Source organism: Mirounga angustirostris, unplaced genomic scaffold (genome assembly GCF_029215605.1).
Source record: "Mirounga angustirostris isolate CCGP_5_RB_7025 unplaced genomic scaffold, mMirAng1.0.hap1 SCAF_1, whole genome shotgun sequence".
Taxonomy (NCBI): domain Eukaryota; kingdom Metazoa; phylum Chordata; class Mammalia; order Carnivora; family Phocidae; genus Mirounga; species Mirounga angustirostris.
Window position 1 is genome coordinate 65,843,211 of NW_026991709.1, and position 18,109 is coordinate 65,861,319.

Consider the following 18,109-nt stretch of genomic DNA (forward strand, 5'->3'; position numbering starts at 1 on the left):
CTGCCTGTTGATAACCTCACCTTCACCATAGCTTGTAATAGCCCCTCAGTCACAACGTCAAACACCTCTGCCCCGTCCCCTTCCATCCTCAACATCAACTATCATGCATGCCCCACTCATGACAGCCAACTGTCCTACCAGTCAGTTCTACCATTAGGGCTATTTCAGTCCCAGATTGTCCTTTCTAAACCCCCTCAAAGATGACAGAGTGGCCCACATGCCCTTCCCTCATCCCCCCACTTAAACCTTTTATTGATTTTCCAAGCAAAGCTATTCCCAAACTCACCACAAAGTCAGGGTCTGTGTCCCAGTCATCACCCTGGGTCTCCACAGAAACAGATACATCATGCCCTACTACAGACTTCCACATCTGAGGGTGACAGAGATGGGAATGATTAGGAGGAGAAAATCAAGAAGAGGGAAAACAAGAATGCTGAAGTCAATGATACAGCAGTCCAGTAGTTTTGCTATTTTTTCTTAGAATAAAATAGAAGCTGAGGCAAAGCAGATGTAAGTTTTAGGAAAATACTTTTGCTCAGTTACAGGAGTGGGGAGGAGGATTTATTCAAGCTAAACTAACATGGCCTAAGCCTACTGAGTCTGGGTATAGGTAATGTTAAATGTTGGTAATGTAGGTAATGTTAAATAACCTTTAATGTTAAATAAAGCGCGGGGATCATTCATTTGTGTCCCAAGGCTAGTTGGGCAGTGGCTTGAAGTGGCAACCAATGACGGGTACTAGGGCAACCCTAGAATTATAGCACCATCCCACTCAGGTTTCTGTTCATGACTCCTGTTATAGCTGTTGAAATGTGTATTGGTCCAGCTCTGAATAAAGTGAAAACCTACACTCCTCTCTACAACCTGCATAATTCTACCAAGAAAATCCCAACTCCAGTGCAAGTTGCTGTCCCATCTCCACTCTAAGAGCAGCTACTGAACAGGTGCATGAGGTCAGTAGGGCAGTCAGCTGAGACTCCTATCCTGAATAACACATAGGGAAGCATTATTTGCTGGGAATGAATCACCTATTCTTTAATTTTTAAAAACAGTTCAATTATATTTCTAAGGAAGATAGCTGGTTCCCCCAAAAGATAACATGTAATGAATCCCTTATTTTGAACATTAGGAGTTATTAGATTTTTATTAACTAAGTAAACAATAAAGAAATATTTAGAGAACACTAGTATGAAGGGGAGCCAAATTGTTATTCTACTGTGGCATCCCCAGTGTTTCCACTGGCCCTGCCAATTATGCATGAGGAGCAGCAAGTTGCTCTGCATCTGTGGGATCCTGGATCTCCGCGTGAAGAGGAAACAATGGATAATGCTTATCTGCTTGGGGGACCCTGATACCACTTGCTAGCTGGCAACTCCCGTACTGATCCTTCCCTGGACTCCTCATTCCACTGGTGTCTTTTCCTAAGCTCTTTTACTGTCTTCTAAATGAGTTCCTCTTAACTGCTCCTAGGACTCCGTAGTGTCTCCATACAGGCCCTCAGAGTCTCCGATTTTCCTTTCTACATGAAAACTCCATCTTTCTCCACACTCTTTGAAAATCCCCTTGGAGGAGTGCCTGGGTGGCTCAGTTGGTTAAGCGTCTGCCTTCGGCTCAGGTCATGATCTCACGGCCCTGGGATCAAGTCTCACATCGGGCTCCCTGCTCAATGGGGAGCCTGCTTCTCCTCCCTCTGCCTCTCCCCCTGCTTGTGCTCTCCCTCTCTTTCTCTCTCAAATAAATAAATAAAATCTTTTTTTAAAAAAAGAAAGAGGATCCCCTTGGAAACTAGCCCAGGGAAATTAGGGGGAAGGTTGATTAAAAAGATGCAAAGAGGACAGTGGAGAAGTATCGACTGAATCAGCTACACTGTGGGATGAGTCCCTGCCCAAAACAGCTCTGCCTTCCCCTGTGGGGCAACAATTATGGATGGGAGAGCAGGTAGAGAAGGCCTATGGTCCTGGCTTCTGGGCTGCTTTTTGACAAAATGACTTCACACAGAAAACTGGAAAGGAGAAGTTTCTGAAATATTCATGATCAAAAAGGAAGCAACTAGGACTGATGGTCTTCTCCTCTTTCCTGCTGATCCTCTGAGGCCTCAGCCTAACTCACCCAAAAAAACCTCCCATCCTCATGTATTTTTGAAATAAAGGGAAGTTTCTGATACAGAGACTATTTGGTGTCCTTGAGCTACTGGCTATAGGAAAGCGAGAGGTGCTATTAGCAGTAGGAGACTGGGGAATAAGTTGGTGAGCAACGGTGCCCAGGACTGCAGGCACAATCAAGGGCCTCATCACAAGGCTACCCTACAGCGTCAGTAAAGTACATGGACCTTGAGTCAGAAGGTCACCACAGCTCTGTTACTAAGCCCCTGTGGTAACAGGGGTAAGGGAATCAACATAAGGTATGTACTTACTTGTCAGGTACCAGGGAAGGCAATTTAAAATGCTAATTTGGTAAATCATTGAACAACTTGGATGCTCAGTTTTCCCCAGTGGAAAATAAATGAAGAGGTTAACCTAGCTAATCCACCCAGTCCCCTTCATTTCTGACATTCTGGGATTATGTGATCCTACAATCACAGAAGCTAGCCCTCATCCAACCGTCATGCCTTCACTGGGCCTCCATCTGCCTTGGCGCTCAGCACTGGTGCACAGAAGCAACTACTTCCTGCTCTGTCACAATGTCTCCTAGTGAGTTTTGTCTCTCTGCTAGACCCTGTGCTCTCTCTGTCTTCATCTCCTGTGGTCCTCCTCCCATCTCAGTGCTTAGGAGCAACAGGCTTTAGGAGGGGGTTGTAGATTGTCAGCAGAAACTAGGGGTCCTGAATGGCTGCTGAATCCTGTGCCCTGGGCTCCAGACCCTCATTTCCATTTCCATCCCCAGATGCTCATTACCCACAACCACTCACCGCCAGGCCTCTGGCCATAAAAGCTTAAGAGCCTATTAGCAAGGACTTCATCTCTCACGGAGGACTAAGAGCCAGGTAGGTTCCTCTTAATTCAGCTCTTGCCCTGCGCTCCCTGACTTTCCCACTGCTCAGAGTACCCACCTCCAGTAGTGCGAGTGTCTGCTCTAAGCTCCCAGCTTTTCACGTCGTCGTCACTGGGCTCCCACTCTGTGCTGCCACTTCAGAGCGAGAGACTCTGAGCTGCTGCCTCAGTTCCGTATTCAGGTTTTCTGTCATTTCCTGATACCCTGTCCTCACAGCTACTTCCTGAAGTTTGAGTCAGTTCCTTCTGCTTAGGCACTTAAAAAAAAAAAAAAAGGATTAAATGCTTCTGTGCCTAATCTTTTGCAAGGCTCTGAGAGTCACGGGGAAGTTATAAAAATGCTGCTCTTACTCTTAGAGTTTATATCTGGTCGGGCAAGCAAAACATTCAACCAGAAAACACAGAAAAGAAGGTGCAGAGCAGCATTCATGTCCGAAATAGGTGGCAGTTACATGGGGTACGGTAAAGGAATTTGTGGTGAAAGTAATTTGGTGTGGGGTGAAGTAATCAAGAAAGGCTTAATGGGAGAAGTGATTTTTATGCGGATTTTGAAGGGTAAGATTTAAAAAGAAACTCACTTCTACATTACCCATAGCACTTAAAACCGGGATTTGCATACAACAGTCAAATAAACATTGATCAGTTGAATGGTGGAAGACAGTAAGTCGCAGGGGAAAGGGAAGACATGGAGAGAGAAATTTTCAGATTGTTTAGGGGATAGTGAGGAATCTGAGCTAACCAGTAGAAAGATCTGGTTCCAGTTAGCAGAAGAAAGTCTGGAAGAACTAGATAGTACCACATGTTGGAAGGTCTTTGTGGCATTTGGTATTGCTGTTCATCAAGATTTGCTGCCCCTCCCTTCCCTCTTGAAGTCAGACTTGCTCAGGTGACTTACTCTGGCCAATTAAATGTGAGAAGTGAAATACATCACTTTCTGGTGGAGACTTTAAGATCAGTGCAAGCTTTGTCATGCTCTTTGGCCCACTGTTCACCAAGGCAAACTGCTGTTCTTGAATGGCTCCTCTGGCAGCCTGGGTCACCAAGTGACAGGGTCCCCAACTGAGAATGATGACAACACAAGCAGACTAAACAGTAATCTTTGCTGTTTTAGCTACTAAAAATTGGGAGTGTTTTTTACCGTATCTGACCTAGTCTAATCTAAGCCTGATGATGTACAGTTCTGACCTAATTTGCTCAGTTTTAACTTCCCCAATGGACTCAAGCAGAGACTAGATAAAAGTGGTCTAAGATACAGCAGAAGTAATTTCTGCATTAGAAATTAAGACTTTAGTCACTTCTTAAGGATTCTCTGCCAGTTTGGTGGGGGGCGGGGGCAGTAGTAGTGTCTTTACTCATCTTTCCTACTTCATGACCTCTTATGGCAGTACCACAATTATTTTAAGGAACAGTAAATTTGAGGGGGGAAAGATTTTTAGATCATTTGTAATCCTAATTCGGTGTCAAAAATGGGAATGATCAGGCCAGATACTGTGACACACCATCCAGATACAATTCTCTAGAGAAACCATAGAATTTAATCAGAGATGACACCAAGAAACCCTAGCTTTCCTTAGCAAATGTCCCATGTTCATTTCTAATGAGACAGCGAGGTGTACAACATAGAAATAGCATGGGCTTTGAAGCCAGAAAACCTTAGTTCAATTCACTTACTATACTTTGATAAAGTAAGTTAGCTTTTCCTAAGCAGCAACTGAATATAAAAATAAGTGATGTTTATTCTGCTATACCCTATTAGACTTCCCTCCCCCCACTCCCACCCAGAGGGATCCTTAGGGGCCTAATGTTTTCAGTATACACAGATAAGCATTCTCTAAGGGCCAGGCATGAACAGCATGAATCTCAGGCCCTAAGGCCTAGTTTGTTTGGCTCAGTATTAGAATGAATTTCCTCATTCCACTTCATCACCCCGGTCTAGGGGCTAAGACTTAGAATGACACATGCAGCCATTAACTGGTACTGGCCAGGGAGAAGGAAGCCTGAATAGGTAGAGTTTACTAACCCTGAATCCATTCCTGGCTGCCCCACCCCCCTTCCCCTATCTACCTTTCTTCTCCAGCATGCAAGCACTTGAACATAAGCACCCGTGTATACATCCATTCATACACATGTACATACCACAATTTTTGAGTCTGAAAATAATTTTATTATTTTACAGTTGTTCAGGAAAATTCCTGGGTTGCTATGACCAAGATTTGGTCACTGCAGAACAAAGGATCACAGCAGATCAATCAGTCCACCAGTTTTCTCTTCTTTGGGTGATAAGAGCAGGCAGGGAACACACCATGTGCATGAGAAAATAACCAGCAGGTAAGGTTGGGGGAAGGGGAGGCAAGGAACAGGCATAAATGGAATTCAATCCTGGCTGCCATTCTCAGCTTAGGTTTAGAAATGCTGTCTTCTCTATATTCACCCTCCACTTGCCTCAGCTCTGTTACATAGAGGGATGACTATGGGCTGAGAAAGTGGAATAACTGTCACGAGTAGCAGAGTAGCTGGGTACCTCCAGAAGCCAGGCGTGGTCATCAGGCCAGTCAGATCCCCCCAGTGGTAGTCAGTGTCCACCCAGGACTAGCTCTGAGTATACTGCTTCAGGGCCGGCATTCGAGGCATGCCCAGACAACACAGGAATGACAAGAATCTGATTCCCACCATCCATAGCCAGTTCTTCCTTTCAATGAAGGGAAAAGCACGGGCCATTTACTACCTCAGGATACATGGGATCAAGGGCATACACAATAGGATCCTATCCTTATAGTCCAGGACCACAAATCTAACTCCAGTGATGTATGAACAGCCAGGGAAGGAGACGCTGTCCGACCCTGTGATCCGGCAGCCAAAACCCCCGGAGAGTTGTTCAGCTCCCACCCTATTTTGCAGGAGACCTAATCAGCTACTCTATGAGATCCTGTTCCCCAGAACTTCGTTTATGGCAGGTCTACTTTCCCTCTGAAGCAGGAGGAAATGTAAGGTAAATGAGGCAAAGAAAGTATCAATTGAAATGATACTGGACTACAGATTATTAGGTTTATTAGAACCATCTTCTCAGCTAAGAGACAGTCCTCAGCATTTTTCACAGGACCACAAAGAATCAGGGCCCTAGAAAATGTGAACAAATCCCAGGCTCAGCGAGCAACTGTGTGGCCTCCTCAGATTACGCAGAAGTGTTCAGGCCCCGGGCGGTAGAAGAAAGGAGACTCGCTGGTCCCTGCAGCTCCGCCCTGGGCTCACATCCACCTCTGTTTGTGCAGGCACTTTCTGTGGAGAGTTGGAGACAGGACCTGTAAGTGGGAAGACTGTTCCACTACAATCGATGGTTTTGATGTTAGAGATGAGGGAATTCCAAGTTCTGAGGGGAGTGGTCGAAAAAGTGAGAATTCAGTTTATAGATGGCCTGTGAAACATAGAATGAGCAGGACGTGAACCATCAGGAAGTAGATGGCAGCTAGCAGTGGCACTCGGGTCCGGGAATGACAGAGTGAACGCAGGACCCGCTTCCATCCAGCACCACTCCGGGTCTGAAAGAAAAATTTGAAAGTCAGAGAGTTTTACCCTACAGGGATATGTCCCTTTCCCTTCTCCAAACACTGTGGGAAAGAGGTATCCCGAGAGAAAGTCCCCCTCAGGGTCACTTGGCCAGCTCCACTAGGTTCCTCCAACTCTGAGATCCATCAGTGCCTGGACTTCCCCCTTCCTTTTCCTTGACCCCCTGCCCTCGATGCAGCCAGCCCTATGCGACAGTACAGTCTCCTCTCTTCACGCTTCTCCCCTTCTTACCCTTCGACAGGTGCTGCTCGTAAGATCTATTAACAGTGCGTGCTCCTGACTGCCGCAGGAGCCGATGATGGGAGACCGGGCAGAGTCCCAGTCACTGGGCTCCAACCTGTGTTGAGAAAGAAAAGAGGCATGGCTTGGCTCCCAGCATGAGCAGCTGCTCAGGTGAAGTCTTCCGCGCCATCTTGCCGTGTGGCGTGGCAAGAGAGACCTGCAACAAAGGCTGCTCCCACAGTTCCTGCCCCTACACGAGCAGGGTGCAGGCGGAGCAGTTTCTCTCTGCAGCAGAGAAGGTGGCGCTAACTACTAGGAATGGATGCCTACTACGTAAGAGATGCGGGATTGGGTGCTGTACGTACATTTCTTCAAAGTAAGGCTGAGAGCGGTGAGATGTCGTGCCCATGGTGGCACAGACAGTAAGAGGTAGGGCCAGAATTCAAAACCCAGGTTTGTCTCTCTCTAAACCTCTTGTTCTTTTCTTCCAATACATGAGAGAGACTCATTCTATTCTTTTTCATTTACTAAAGGCTAACCGGCAAAAGCATCCAAGAACGCATTTTGTGGGGTTCTTAGAATTAAACTCAACTGGCAGCCTTTACTGTTCTTCTTCATTTCTTGCTGATTTGTTTAATACTGGAACTTCTCCACTTACTGAAAAAGCTGCCCTATCCACTCAATGGTTTCTTGCAAGAGCATTAACTGCATCAAAGGAGCTGCAGGTAACACAGCACATCTGATCAAACATTTGCCTGCAGGGATGCACTTTTTAACTGTGCTGGGGAGGATGGAACTCTTCCGCCTCCATATGAAGGGATGTCCATTAGCCTAACACTCCTGGCCTCTCTTTGCAAGTCACAGAGTTTTCTCCTGGAGAGAAAGAATATTTTAATCTGATTTGTGAGCCTGGAAGGAGACACTGAGGGTTCACAGCCTTGCTCCATCCTGCCAGTTTCCCTCTGAGAGCCAGGCTGACTGCACAGTACACCTTCTGTGTCTGTTCCTCCAGATGATAAGCTTCTCGGGGGCATCCGTGACCTGGGACAGCACAGTCTGGCAGGACGCGGGTCAGTATGTCAGCTTCTGTAGGCTAGGCCGAGGACAAATGAAATGTCTGGAATACTGGTGAGAATATTTGGTTGCTTTTAACTAACAAGTCCACTGAGTTGCACATACACCATGAAGCTCGAACATGAGGATGGCAAGTACGGGGCCTAGGCAGGCAGCATGTGATCAGCTACCTAAGTTTGCATTCTGCACCAGGGCCAGAGAGGACACCGAGGAAGGGCTAAGCTTGGATTAGTGTGGCTTGTCTTGACCCCAAATGCACTGCAGCACCCATCTCAAGACGGGAGCCAGATCCTAATGACTCCCAAGCCTGGCCACTGAAATGCACACAGTGTAATGAGAAAGGATCAGGAGTGAACAGAGGCTAGGCTATCTCCCACAGCCTTTACCGCCGGATCTGCTCCTCGGCCACGGAAAGGGCAGTCTGAGTAGCCACTCTTTGGTCTCGTTCTTCTTCTAGCAGCTTCCTCAGTTCGTTCATCTCCTGTTTAGTGTGGCTCAGTTGCTGCTGGGCTTCTGCAAAGCTTCAAAATGAAAGGACAAAAACAGCATCAGTGGATGCAGAACACAGTGCTGATACAAGGGATTCAAAGTCTTCATAAGGTTATAAAGCAGGAAAATGTCTAGAAGTTTATACAAACACAAAAAAGAGAAAAAGGAAACGATAAAAAAAGGAACATTTTAAAAGTATAGTTGTCAAAAGAAGCTGCAAAAAATGCCTTGAGACTTTAGGGATTGACTGCGTATCTTTCATTTGAATACCAGAGGATTAGTGTGTGTGTGTGTGTGTGTGTATTGACTGCGTATCTTTCATTTGAATACCAGAGGATTAGTGTGTGTGTGGAGGGTGTGTGGGTGTGTGGGTGTGTGTGTGGGGGTGTGTATGCTGCTGTGCTGCTTTTGCTTTACAAACTTTCCAACTTCACAGATTTATTAAATTGTTACTATTTAATCCTCACATCAATCCTGTGAGCTGATAAGAAGACATATTAAATCCACACCCTGGGCTCCAGGTCCATCTGGATGACGGCCCATTTCTGTGCACAAAGTGCACGCACCAGGGTTGTGGGCTGCTCCCCTACCTGAGCTGTGGCTCCCTCAGTTCCTCAGGATCACTCTTCTGGTGAGCTCCATTCTTTTCCTGGGGAGCTCCTGGAGCAACATCTACATTCAGCGGCCCCTAGAACAGTAAGTTTAGTAATTCAGTGATGAAAGCCCTTAAGAAACTGCGTGGGCAAAATGAGAACACACTGAACACCAGAGTGAATGAGACACCTAGGAGAGGAACAGCTCCACTTGTCATCCTCTTCAAGTGCAGAGTCAGAAGTGAGAATCTTCTGCTCTAGGAGATGAATCTCCTACCGAAAACTCTGGGTTAGATTTTTTTTCCTAGATTCTCACTTTTGAATCTCTCCTCTTAGAAGTTGAAAGGCTTACCACTTAAAAGCTTATCTGCTTTCTTCCAGTGGAGGCTCATGGCTTTTCCAGAAGCAACTGCGATCCTTCCCTTGTTCCACTGCCCCTCCCAAACCTCCTCCTGCCCCGGCCTAGTCATCTGCACACCAATTCTCACCCCCCACCTCCGCGGCGGCAGGGCACCCCAGCTCTACAGCTGCTCGACAGCCCCGCCTGCTTCGTTTCTCGGGGCCAAATCTTCCTACGGCTTTCTTATTTCTTGAAGCAAAATCCACACCATCTTAGTGTCAGAGTTCCAAAAGCCTCAGTCATCACTGTTTCCCATTCACTTTTTGATTTCTCTCCCACCATTTCACTGATGTTTTTCCTTCTCATCCCCTCACACTGATTTTCCAGGCCTTATTCCCATCTCAGCAAACGCTCTGCTCTTCTCTCGGACTTTCCTCCATGACACCTAATTAATCTTCAGCCTACAGCACCAGCCTCTTCCATGCCGCTCTTTATGTTTTGCCATCTGTGCTCAAGTTCCTAACCGTTTTCCCAGCCTCTCACCGCCGTCTTGCTCACCGCTTGCAGCTCCTGGACCTGCTTCTCCAAGACCGTGCAGTGATTAAAAAGGTCAGTGTAGTGCTGCTGGTTCTCACGAAGACTCTGACTGGTATTGCAGAGCTGAATTGAAAGGGTATTTTTCTCTTCGAGCAGTTGAGAGAACTGAAACAGAGGAGAGGATGAGCACCATCCCACAGGACTGTTTCCCAACAAGCAGTGCTTCGGAAGACTCTCCTGAGTTTCAAAGTTCTAACTGTTTTCAATGTAAGACCTTTATTTCTATAATGGTAACAACAGCATTGTGTGTTCCTTCAAAGTGAGGAAACTCAGAATTTTTCAACCGAAAAGGAAGACAATTCTGGAGGAGTAGTAGGAAACTTTATTTGTGATGCCTAGTACATTGACTGGGAAACCAGAAAGCAGGGTCTCACAAACAATCCGAGAGTATAAACTATCCTAGGTATGTAAGAGGAAAAAGCAGTGTGGGTCCAAGATGAAATTACTAACAAATGACTATCATCCTTAGAACTCAATATGAGATAGAGCTGTCACCTAGAAATTCATACAACCGGGCGCCTGGGTGGCTCAGTTGGTTGACTGCCTTCGGCTCAGGTCATGATCCTGGAGTCCCGGGATCGAGTCCCGCGTCGGGCTCCCTGCTCGGCGGGGGGTCTGCTTCTCCCTCTGACCCTCTCCCCTCTCGTGCTCTGTCTCTCATTCTCTCTCTCAAATAAATAAATAAAATCTTTAAAAAGAAAAAAAGAAATTCATACAACCATAGTACTGGGCAGACTCTTGAATAGAGAGTTACAAACTACCAGGAAAGTAGAAAAAGAAATTGTAACGTGTGGTTGGGGGGGAAACAGAAGAAATCCTAAATTGCCTGTGTACGTGGAAGAAACGACACTGGGTGCAGCACACTCTCACGGGTGGAAATACTGTAGTCGCTCAAAGCAGGACCTTCCCCTACTACCTGAGTAACATGTCCAGCGTCGGGGGTGTTCACCTCCTGACAAAGCAGCCCAAGCCATTTTTCACCATGTCAAAAACAGATTTTTTTTTTTTATATTGAGCAAAAAATTTACCCATTGTAGCTCCTATCCAGTGATTTGAATTCAGTCCCCTGGAACTAGAATTCTAATACCACCTTTGCAGGCTGTCGGGTTTCAAGTTCTAGTTACGATTAACATCTGGAAACATTAACAACCATAGAGATGTCTCTCCGAAGTACCTACTGTAGGACTGTAAGCATTATGTGAAGGGAAACTGGTGTAACTGGATGCATATTCAATCTTTTCCTCAGTATCTTTTTTGTAAGTATTCTGGGTTAATACTTGTGTAAAAAAGTTGATGTGGGTTGCTGGAGGGGAGATGGTTGAGGGGATGGGGTAATGGGGTGATGGGCATTAAGGAGGGCATTGATGTAATGAGCACTGGGTGTTATATGTAACTAGTGATGAATCACTAAATTCTACCTCTGAAACAAATAATATACTATATGTTTACTAACTTAAATTTAAATTAAAAAAAAAAGTTGACTCAATGTTCAGAGAGGAGAAGATACATTTTTCTAGAGATACACTGATTGACTGGGAAGGACATCTGATGCATACAGAAAACTAGAATAAGAAATCCCCATGGAGACACCTGGGTGGCTCAGTGGGTTAAGTGTCTGCCTTCGACTCAGGTCATGATCCCAGGGTCCTGGGGCATTGGGCTCCCTGCTCAGCAGGGAATCTGTTTCTCCCTCTCCCACTGCCCCTCCCCCCTGCTCCTGCTCTCTCTCTCTCTTGCTCTCACTCTTGCTCAAGTAAATAAGTAAAATTTTTAAAGGAAAAAAAAAGAAATCCACATGGTATAACAAAAATATTTGCATAGCCAGAATGAAAATCACGAGTAACCTTACCTCTGAAGAGAAATTGACGAACAAAACAAATGACAAACAAACAAACAAAAAAATGAGCAGTGACTTGCCCAATATCCTGTGGCTAACAGATGACAGACCCGGGCTCAAGTATGGTTCTTGATTCCAAGTCTACAGCTCTACCTACTATGTGGTGGCATTCCAATTAGGGTTCAGCAAGAGAAATGAAGCAGGTTATGGGTTTTGGGGGGAAGTAGGAGCAGTTAGTAAAGAAAAGAATATAAATGTTTGAGAAGCAATACTAATCTGAAGACAGGGGTAGATGACAACTACCGGGTTCTGAGACAGAGAGTAATATGATCTCCTAACAAACGGAAGTTAATTTTCTGGCCACCAAATGGTCCCAAAAAACCAAAACCAAAACCAAATAAACAACCCCAAAACAAAAACAAAAACAATCTCTCACTATTGAAAAATACAACACTATTTTTCTTTCACAGATCTAGAGGAGAAAGGATAGACCTGTAAAGCTCATTGGAAGCAAAACCCCCTTAACTGGAGAAATCTAATTGCTTATAAGCCAGCCTCATATAAACCACCTTTTATACTGTTTGCATTATTCTGTTTAGGATTAGATATAGATCCCTATAGTTTAGGTGTTGGCAAACTATGATCCAGGGTCTACTGCCTTTTTTTGTAAATAAGGTTTCATTGGAATATGACTGCTCTATTTGTTTATGTACCACCTACGGCTGCTTTTGTGACATAGCTGCAGAGCTGAATAGTGGTAACAGGCGCATCATCTACAGACCAAAAATGTTTACCACTGGACCTTTAAGGAAGAGTTTGCTGACTGTTCCAGCTCATAAGCTGTTGTGCTTTATTGTATCTATACTTACAAAAACAGAATAGGAGGGAATAATCTAGACTACATTATATCAATAGTCATTCCTCTCCTGTTTTTAAGTTTTAGGTTACAAATTTTAAGTTTGTACAAACATACATACAAACATCCAACCATGTTGGCAGAAATATATATAAAGTCTGAGCATCCACGGAAAGAATCAGGGCAGTGGCTTGGAGAGAAGCATTCTATGCTGATAGCCTGTCTACTACAATCCCATTCTAGGGCCCAAGAAGCAATTCTCCTACTTAGTTGGGACCCATTTAGAGTGAGGCTCTAAGCTCATCAGATGATATGCTCCCTGAGGGCCCACTGTGTATCCTAACATATGGCCAAGCTCATAGAAGGCAAATAATAGTTATTTGCTTGATGAATGAATGAATGAATGAATGAATGACACTAGTGATAGAGATGCCTAAAGGAAGAACTCTTTCTCACCCAGAATGACAGTGACCCAAAGTAGTATTTCTCATACTTTAAGTGATAAATGAAGTATATCTCAATAAAGCTGTTAAAGAAAACATAACTTTGATTATGACCCAGAACTTAGTATATAAATATATAAAACTGAAACTAAAGTTTCTTAAAACTAGACTCATTGTTATATATTACATAATCCCTACACATCTCTAATCTCTTTTATTTTGTTTTATAAAAAACATTACTTGCACTACTTGCAATAGCCCCAAACTGGAAAAACCCCAAAGTCCTTTAACAGCAGAATAGAGAAACTATAGTATACGCCTACAATGCAATGCTATATAGCATGAGAATGGAAAAAAATCATACTATCTAAAACAACATGGATGAATCTCACAAAATAAATGAAGTAACATAAAAGAGAAGATATGATTCCACGTATCTGTAGTTGTGAGGGTGTGGTAGTAAATAGAAAAGGACACGAGGGACTTCTGAGTTCTGGGTATGTTCTGACTCTTGATCTGGGTGCTGGTTATACAGGTGTCTTCACCTTGTGAAAATATGCTGTGTATTTATGATTTGTATGCTTTTTATAGATTTTATCTCAATAAAACATTTACACTAAAAGTTTTTTAGCAAATGACACTACAGACAAAGGGCTGATATCCAAGATCTATAAAGAACTTCTCAAACTCAACACCCAAAAAACAAATAATCAAGTCAAAAAGTGGGCAGTGACATGAACAGACACTTCTCCAAAGAAGACATACAAATGGCTAACAGACACATGAAAAAAATGTTCATCATCATTAGCCATCAGGGTAATTCAAATCAAAACCATACTGAGTTACCACGTTACACCAGTCAGAATGGCAAAAACTGACAAGGCAAGAAACAACAAATGTTGGAGAGGTTGTGGAGAAAGGGGAACCCTCTTACACTGTTGGTGGGAATGCAAGTTGGTACAGCCACTTTGGAAAACAGTGTGGAGGTTCCTCAAAAAATTAAAAATAGAGCTACCCTATGGCCCAGCAATTGCACTACTGGGTATTTACCCCAAAGACACTGATGTAGTGAAAAGAAGGGCCATATGCACCCCAATGTTCATAGCAGCAATGTCCACAGTAGCCAAACTGTGGAAAGAGCCGAGATGCCCTTCAACAGATGAATGGATAAAGAAGATGTGGTCCATATATACAATGGAATATTACTCAGCCATCAGAATGGATGAATACTCAACTTTTACATCAACATGAATGGGACTGGAGGAGATTATTCTAAGTGAATAAGTCAAGCAGAGAAAGTCAATTATCCATATGGTTTCACTTATTTGTGGAACATAAGGAATAGCATGGAGGACATTAGGAAAAGGAAGGGAAAAATGAAGGCGTGGGGAATCAGAGGGGGAGACAAACCATGAGAGACTATGGACTCCAAGAAACAGAGGGTTTTAGAGGGGAGAGGGATGGGGGGATGGGTTAGCCTGGTGATGGGTATTAAGGAAGGCACATAGTGCATGGAGCACTGAGTGTTATACGGAAACAATGAATCATGGAACACTACATCAAAAACTAATGATGTACTGTATGGTGACTAACATAACATAATAAAAAAAAAAAGTTTTTTAGTTGCTACTCACTAAAATGACCTCATCATCTACTAATAGCCCTAAATCTCAGGTTTAGAGAGATTAATAGAAAGACAAATGCTCAGAGTAATTTACAGTGATTTTCAGGAGAGTAAATGTAACAAGGTTGAGATGGGATCTTGGAAAGAATGAGAATTGGATGGGAGCTGCTCTGGAGCCCCCTTAAAAACTTCCAGATAATTTCCAATAAAGGGTCTACAACAGTTTTACCCATTCATTTGGATTAACAAACCTAATTTTAAAAATGCAAATTTTCTGCCAAAGTTAATAGCGTTATCAGCCTCTGATACTTTAATGTCAGTTAGTTGAATTTAACGTCTAATAAATACCTTCTACATAAGCTAGGTACTGTGCTTTTCCACATACATTTATCATATTTATCTCAGAATGACCTCCTCCAAACACTTTAGGCAAATTACTTAATACCTCTGGGCCTTAGTTTCCCTATCTGTGATATAGCCTACCTATCTTTACCATTTTTGGATCATAGATCCCTTGGTGAACTGATGAGTTCTCATGATGATAAACTTAGACACACACACACACACACACACAAACACGCACACCAATTTGTATATAAATTTTTGGACATTCACAGCTCTCCTAACAGCCAATCTTTGTATTCTAGAGTCTAAATGACCTCTTAAATCCCTTCTAGTTCTAACATAAACTACCTAGCTGGGTTCCTCTGAAGAAGGCAGAACTAGAGAGGTGCCACTCGAGAATACTTTGAATAGTCAGAAAGCAACAGGAGTATAATGATTCGTAAGCAGGTAGGGGAGGAGAGGCAGATGAAGGAGGAAGAGGAGCCAGAGAATGAATGAGGAGAGAGAACAGAGATGTGAGAAGGCATCCAAGAATAATTTTCTTTAATCTTGCCTTGGTGAGATTGGCCCTAGGTACCAGATGGCAAAGTGGCTTTTCCCTACAGAAATACATCCCAGGGGTGTTATACACAACTGATGAATTGTTGAACACTACATCGGAAACTAATGATTACTAAGTGTTGGTTAATTGAATTTAACTGAATTTAAATTTTAAAAAATAAACATTAAAAATAAAAAAATTAAGGGACGCCTGGGTGGTTCAGTTGGTTAAGCATCTGCCTTCAACTCAGCTCATGATCCCCGGGGCCTGGGATCGAGTCCCACATTGGGCTCCTTGCTCAGTGTTTTTGCTTCTCCCTCTGCCTACTGCTCCCCCTGCCTGTATGCTCTCTCTCTCTGACAAATAAATTAAAAATTAAAAAATTAAAAATTAAAAAGAAAGAAAGAAAGAAATACATCCTATCTATCTCAGTATGCTTCCTTAGAGTATGTGGACTGGCATGGCTGGGGTTTGGGAAAAAGCTGGCTTCTTTAGTTCCAGAACATTAGACACCAATGAGGAAGCCTACAAATGAAGTGGAATGAAGAGCAGACCTCTCACCTCTATCCTTACTATCTAATCACATCTGAAAAGCTTCCTTCCTCCTTCCTGAGACATTTTCTTGTTGCACACTGGTGAGAAACAGAGAGGAGGTATTGGAGGGTTTGTGGGGAGGTCCCTCAATATTACTCACATGGGTACAGAGAGGGAGACAATGCTGGGGAGCAAGGCTTCCTAAAAGAGTTGGATTTTTTTTTATTCTTACTGAATAGATTTCTCCAAATCACTCCCAAGGATGCTCCAAGGATGAGGAAAAGGAAATGGCCCCATGTCCAGTGCTTTGGGGTGAGCAACCCAGACTCCAAGAAAAGTAAATCTTCTGTGTCCTGAGATACACTACAGCTAGAACCTAGGCTTAATCAGCTTCTACTTACCTCCTGGGCTTCTGGTCATGGAAATAAGAAACTGAATTCCAGTCTAGCAGGAAACACTTACCTTGCTGTTCAGTTGCTGAATTCTTAATTCTTTTTGGTGAATTTCCTTTAGGCTGTCATTGAGCTGAGTCCTAAGAAGTTCTGTCTCATAAACTAGGTTTTGTGATCCATCTAGGGATGCTGATGTCTCTGGGGATGCCTGCCAGAGTAAAAATACTGATGAAATTCCCTCCTAATGCTGTTCATGCTTAATTCCTTCCCTCCATGAACTCTGTCCACCTCATAGGAGGCAACAAGACAGCTTGCCTAAGAGTGGCAGACAGGCATTTGGCTTGCAGGAAGCTGATGCTTCCTGGGTTGTGGTTACCTCTGAGTAGCAATCAGCACTGAAATTACTCACCTGTCTTTGGTATTGTACTTTGAAGCCCTCAGTCTGGGAAGAAGGAGATCTCAATTCCCTCATAAGATTCTGCAGATGACTGAGCTGCTGATCTTTATCTGAGATAGCCATAAGGTACTGCTCCTTCATTCTCCGCTCCTGGGCTTCCCAGGAGCTCTTTTCCATCCTACAAAACACATGAAATAATTGCAGGCAAAAAAATACTTGTGAGACATGGATGAATAATTACATATCCAAAACAGTATTATGGGCTGCAGAGATGTAGTAAACAAAATATATCACCAGAACAAATTTATATTATAAATTGAACTGTAGAGCAAGATGATGAAGCTGAACTAATAAAAGGATTTCAACTGGCAGGACTGAGGATGATTTCATGGAAAAGCATTCCAGGTTCTGGGAACATACTGAACAAAAGGCACAAAAATGAATATATATACACACATACATACTGAATTTTGGAATTGTAGCAGACAGTATATAAAGTGGACAGGGTAGGAAATGAGGATAGAGAAGTGAGGTTGGATGATGTGGGGAACTGAGTAGCATGCTAAATAAACCTTATTCTGTAAACAATGGGAAACCACTGTAATTCTTCAGAAAGGTAGAACCAGATGCAGACTAAAATCATAGTTACAAAAATGCAATGCTACCCAGGGCAACCGTAGAGTCTTGAAGGAACTGGTTCAAACACTGGCTCTATTATAAAGTAGGCATCAGACCTTGAGTAAAGTTTCTAATCTCTCTGAACCTCACTGGTATATTGGGAATAAACTATTTATTCCTTAGGATTATTCTAAAGATTAAATAAGACATTGTATGTCATGCACCCAACACAGAGCCTGGCATATCATAATCACCCAACAAATATGAGCTGCTGTTTCTATTTATTCCCCAAATTTGGCCAAGAGGGAGGCTTCTGTTTGACCCCAGCTCATTTTTTGTAGTACTAGCAAAAACTGTGTCTCTGCCACATTCTTTAGTTCTACTTCTCTCTCTCTCTACTCTGTCTAAAAGAACTCATTAGGATTGTAATCACATTCCTGCAGCATCTCTTCACTTTGAATAGTACCCATGTCTCTATTTATTCCAACAGTATAAGGTCTTGTTTGAATTGCATCTTTTTTTTTTGTCTTTCATTCTAGAAATAAGGCAAAATGGTCCCTTCTTTTCTAAACGGCACATATGTGTTATGAAATAATCATGCTTTGCTAAGAAGTGAGTTAGATTACAGTCAAAACGTTTTTCAAAAAGGCAGA

General features: G+C 43.3%; 2 protein-coding genes across 7 annotated transcripts in view; both read right to left on the bottom strand.

Annotated features, from left to right (window-relative positions):
• The window catches only part of HCLS1 (hematopoietic cell-specific Lyn substrate 1), a 28,091-nt gene extending 24,882 nt beyond the window's left edge, over positions 1-3,209 (bottom strand). For both annotated transcript variants that reach the window (XM_064597182.1, XM_045902965.3), the window contains exons 1-2: positions 3,050-3,209; positions 287-370 (exon numbers count right to left, since the gene is read on the bottom strand). In XM_064597182.1, coding sequence (XP_064453252.1) covers positions 287-370 — 84 coding nt within the window. In that variant the 5' untranslated portion in view covers positions 3,050-3,209. The remainder of the gene's footprint in view (positions 1-286; positions 371-3,049) is intronic.
• A 1,922-nt stretch (positions 3,210-5,131) lies between these two features.
• GOLGB1 (golgin B1) overlaps positions 5,132-18,109 on the bottom strand; it is a 99,015-nt gene continuing 86,037 nt past the window's right edge. For 4 of the 5 annotated variants that reach the window (XM_045902970.3, XM_064597019.1, XM_064596986.1 and 1 more), the window contains 7 exons: positions 16,851-17,016; positions 16,512-16,649; positions 9,831-9,974; positions 8,930-9,027; positions 8,237-8,371; positions 6,786-6,891; positions 5,132-6,526 (listed from right to left, as the gene is read on the bottom strand). In XM_045902970.3, the coding sequence (XP_045758926.1) occupies positions 6,392-6,526; positions 6,786-6,891; positions 8,237-8,371; positions 8,930-9,027; positions 9,831-9,974; positions 16,512-16,649; positions 16,851-17,016 (922 nt within the window). In that variant the 3' untranslated portion in view covers positions 5,132-6,391. Of the gene's footprint in view, positions 6,527-6,785; positions 6,892-8,236; positions 8,372-8,929; positions 9,028-9,830; positions 9,975-10,364; positions 10,558-16,511; positions 16,650-16,850; positions 17,017-18,109 lie in introns of those variants that run through there. The other variant, XR_010413437.1, reaches the window with a different exon arrangement.